General features: G+C 33.7%; 1 protein-coding gene across 4 annotated transcripts in view; it reads right to left on the reverse strand.

Moving 5' to 3' along the window:
* The window catches only part of NOL4 (nucleolar protein 4), a 395,622-nt gene that overhangs the window by 46,442 nt on the left and 344,815 nt on the right, over positions 1–4,365 (reverse strand). For all 4 annotated transcript variants that reach the window (XM_007455174.1, XM_007455173.1, XM_007455172.1 and 1 more), the window contains one exon: positions 2,425–2,605. In XM_007455174.1, coding sequence (XP_007455236.1) covers positions 2,425–2,605 — 181 coding nt within the window. The remainder of the gene's footprint in view (positions 1–2,424; positions 2,606–4,365) is intronic.

A 4,365-nucleotide genomic window follows, 5' to 3' on the forward strand; every position in this document is an offset into this window, starting at 1 on the left:
CCTGCTGATTTGCTGTTCAAATAAAAATAAGACTTGAAAACAGCTGAGAAGGCTCACTAGTTGGCTTTTGAAAAACTGAATATACACTTGAAACTTACTTTTTTTTTCTGAAATAAGTTGCTTTCTTTTTCTCTTCCACTTCAGGCACCCGTCTTTTGAGCTGGAGGGCAACTGATATAGACTAAATCTCAGTAATCCTGTCCTTACAGGACCTTTAATTTTAAGGCGGACCTAAGAGCCCCAGCCTTGCAGCAGAATCACTCCTGAATACACTGGGAGCATGTTTCTAGTATTGTAAAGGTAAGTAATTTTCTAGAGTATATACTCATTTGATACTAATAATGCAATTCTCTCCCAAATATATTAGAAGCTCATCAAGCCTAATTCAAATTTTCAAATTGGTCTTTGTTTCCAGGCATTTTCAGTGGAAAAGGATAAGAAGTATGTTTTTCTTTTAAAACAAAACTACACTGAGCTCTCAATGATACTACTTATTCAAATACAAGATTATGGAGTTTTTGCTTAAACTTATTGATTTCACACCTGTATCTACTTTGCCCTCTGCTGAAAATCCCAGCTTTCGCTGATACCAACATAACTACAAATTTGCTTTAAACTATAATACACAGACAACAGTTCCAAAAGAATAATATCATTACTGAAAATAGTTTAAGGTTTTATCATAAGCTTTCACACTGTGGTGTCAAATTATGACTTTCGAGATCACTTAGAAAAGTTCCTATCTATGGGGCTGTGCCAACCACTCATTAAACAGATAAAGTCATTTGCGTAATTTTTCTTTCAATATTAGGGATTCTTAAAATCAGATTGTTTAATAATTATGTAAATACTCAAATTGTTTCAAAGTTAAATTTACAGAACAAAGTATGAAAACCAAGTATACTCAGAGAATTCTGGCTTGTATTCCTTTCTTCATACTGTTCCTCCCCCATTCCTGTCTCTATGTAAATTTTTAAAAATTATATATATCCTTCTTTAATGAATGTTAGCATACTATAAGTACTTTTCACTATCTGGAGTATATAAAGATACCTTACTTTTTATAGCTCCATGTTATTCTCTTATTTGGATGCACTATAATTGAATCAACTAGCCATCTCTTGATGGACATTTTTATTGGTAACCTTTTTTTTGTGCATTTATAAATAACACTGTAACAAATAGCCTTCTGCATGTGTCTTCTTGTATTTTTGCCAGTGTATCTTTGAGATAAACTGCTAACAAGAGATTCCTAAAGAGACTGCTAGGTCAAATGGTAAATGCATATTTAATTTTCCTAGATATTGTCAAGTTTACTTTAAATTTCTGTATTTCTGCAAGCAACGCATGAGAGTACTCATTTCCTCCATAGCGTTGTCAAAGGAATATTCTGTAAATATTCAGACTTTTGTTAATCTGACAGAAGCTGCATTTCTCTTATTAGGAGTGGGTTTGAGTAGCTGTATTTAGGGGACATTTGCATTGCTTTCTATGAGAATTGTGTGTTCATATTTCTAGCCTTATTTTTTAAATATGCAGTTTTGAGTATTTCTTTCTTTTTAGAAGACCTTCACATATTGGCCTACTAACTCTTTGTAGTATAGGAAGCTAATAACTTTTTAGTTTATCGCTTAATTTTTACTTTATTTTTTTTTGTCATGCAAAAGTTGTGTGTGTGTGTGTGTGTGTGCATGTGTCTAATTAAACTTATTTTTCCCTGGATTTTAAGTATAGTTTAGGAAAGCTTTTCCTACAACCCAGTTATAAAAAGTTCACCCATATATATACTATATTCCTAATATATGTATGGCTGTATATTACCCATTTGGAATTTATTCTGGTATATAAGCTCAAGAAATTCCTAAAAATTTACCAAGCACGAGCCCATACAAGCTGGTTCCAGTATACCACTCACTGCTGGTGGGACACGCCATTGTCACTGACAAGCTGTTGGCTGGAGATCCATGGATTGTTTCTGTGTGTTGTTTCAGTTTGTATCTTCTTAGGTATAATGACTGTGTATATTTCATCAAGTCAATAAAGTTCCTGGTGCCTCAAATTTTCCAAATTAAAAACCTCTTCGAACATTGAGAAAAGGTGTCATTATTTTTGACGAACAGTATATTACAACTTCAAGGAAAGAATGTATAACTATTTGGTAAAAAATGTTCTATTCCGTAGTTGAGATTTTTTGAATATAAAACAGCAATCATTCAGTTGCATAATAGCTGCTACTTTTAGAAACAGCAACTGAATAGGGAGATGTCCTTGTAGGGAGATGGACATTATGTGTTAAATGGTCTTGTTTTTCACAGATTGGCACTGACTACTGCTTATAACACTTCATTCAATTTTTTTCCTCAGGTTTAGGGAATTTAATAACCCCAAATGGACACAAAAACATAATATGTAATAAAGACTCACCACTACTAGAAGCATCGTTCAGATTTAGCAGTCCCCCTCCGAGCCCTCTGTAACTATGGTAACTGTAGGTCCCATTTCCGTTGATGTACAACACCTCCTGGGAGCCTGAAACAGCTGAGGTTGAGTAAGTGCCCTGGGCCGCCTCTGGTTTACACTGTTTGTCAGCTGGAGCAGATTCATCCTGCAATGACAATAGCATTTCATTATTTATCAAATCACTGTGCTATTACACCTTGAACAGGACTGTCTTGTTGTTATCTACATGTCTGCATTGAACAAGAAGAAAAATATAGTCAACGTTAAGTCAGTACATATGCACATTTTCAATAACTTTGCTCAAAACTAAAAAAAGGAAAGCAAAGTAACAATGTGAGACAGATTGGAGATGGAGCAATTTGCAATTTCCAACTGAATTTAAAATTACGTGAAGAGAATTGTTCACAATAGCCAAGAGAAGGAAGTAACCTAAATGTCCATTGACAAATGAATAGATAAAGAAAATATGGTATATAAATACAATGCAATATTATTCAGCCTCAAGAAGAGAAGAAAATCCTGTCATCTCCTACAACATGGATGAACCTCGAGGACAATGCTAAGTGAAATTAGCCATCACAAAAAGATAAATATTGCATAATTCCACTTATTTTCGATAAATTAGTCAAGCACATAGAATCAGAAAGTAGAATGGTGGTTGCAACGGTCTGGGGGAGGGGGAAATGGGGAATTGTTCACTGTGTGATTCAGTCATGCAGGATTGGGGGAGTGGTTCCGGGGGAGAGGGATCCGTTGCACAAAAATGTGCATGTGGTTGACAATATTGGAAATTGTTGGGAGGGTGAACTTTACATTAAAATTTCTTTTTTAAATTTTAAAAAGAACTAGTTAGGTTTAAAAAAATTTCATGAAGAGAAATAACAATTTGCAAAAAAAAATTTGCAAAAATTGGCTTTCTTGAAATTCCTTTTTTTTTTTTTTTGTAGTCTGCTCTCTCGTATGCTCTCTCTCTCTCTCTCTCTCTCTCTCTCTTATTTTATGGCTATAGGAAAATTTATTGTGTGCTGATTCCACACTAGGCCCATTACATGCATCACAACAGCCTGACAAAGACTTGAGTAAACCCAGGCTTTTCAGCTTGGTTTTCTTTTCTTAAGTTGCGCTGGTGTCTACAAACCATGCTTCAAAACTTCTAACCAATGAAAGTTGTATGGACATAAATTATAATTGGCAATAAACTGTATATATGTTCATAGCAAAACAGATTGAATGAATTTCCCTTCAGCTGTGAGTTTATAAAGTCTAAAATATATACAACATATATGACTTGTCTACTGCATTCTTCATCATTTCTTCTTTTTTAAGAAGGAATTAGAAACAGATTTCTAATAAATTCTTAAGAATGTTTTTCATAATCAGAAGTATTTTTCAGCTTATATATTTAGAGTGCATGTTTAGGGAAACAAACTTTCAAATACATTTTTTTTTTTTTTGTGGCATCAAGTACTGGAAAAAGAGGAAAAGTGGAATAAGTTTGCTCTATGGACCCAGTAGTATTGCTACAGCCAGAGATATTCTAATCTTTCATGTAGTGAAAGCATTGCCATGACTATCAGAACTATGCAGTTATGACTTTGCTCTTGTTCTTCTGATCTTTTCAACTATAACTGGCCTATTCAACTCCATTACACTCAGCTGTAGATCTTAGACATGTGATTTATAAGCTTTTCATCTTTTCATTTCTAGGTAAGATTATGAAATATACAGCAAAATTCCTCAATGTAAATTAAACTGAAAATAAGAATTTTCCTAGCATTGCCTTTAAAAAAAAAAAACATGAGCGGACGTAAATTGGTATATGAACTAGAAAGTCTAACTGTAATTCCTTGCATTTAAACCTTAGAAATCCCTGTGAAGGTAAATTACTTTAGAATAACACTCTTT

This window comes from Lipotes vexillifer, unplaced genomic scaffold (genome assembly GCF_000442215.2).
Source record: "Lipotes vexillifer unplaced genomic scaffold, Lipotes_vexillifer_v1.1 scaffold90, whole genome shotgun sequence".
NCBI lineage: Eukaryota > Metazoa > Chordata > Mammalia > Artiodactyla > Lipotidae > Lipotes > Lipotes vexillifer.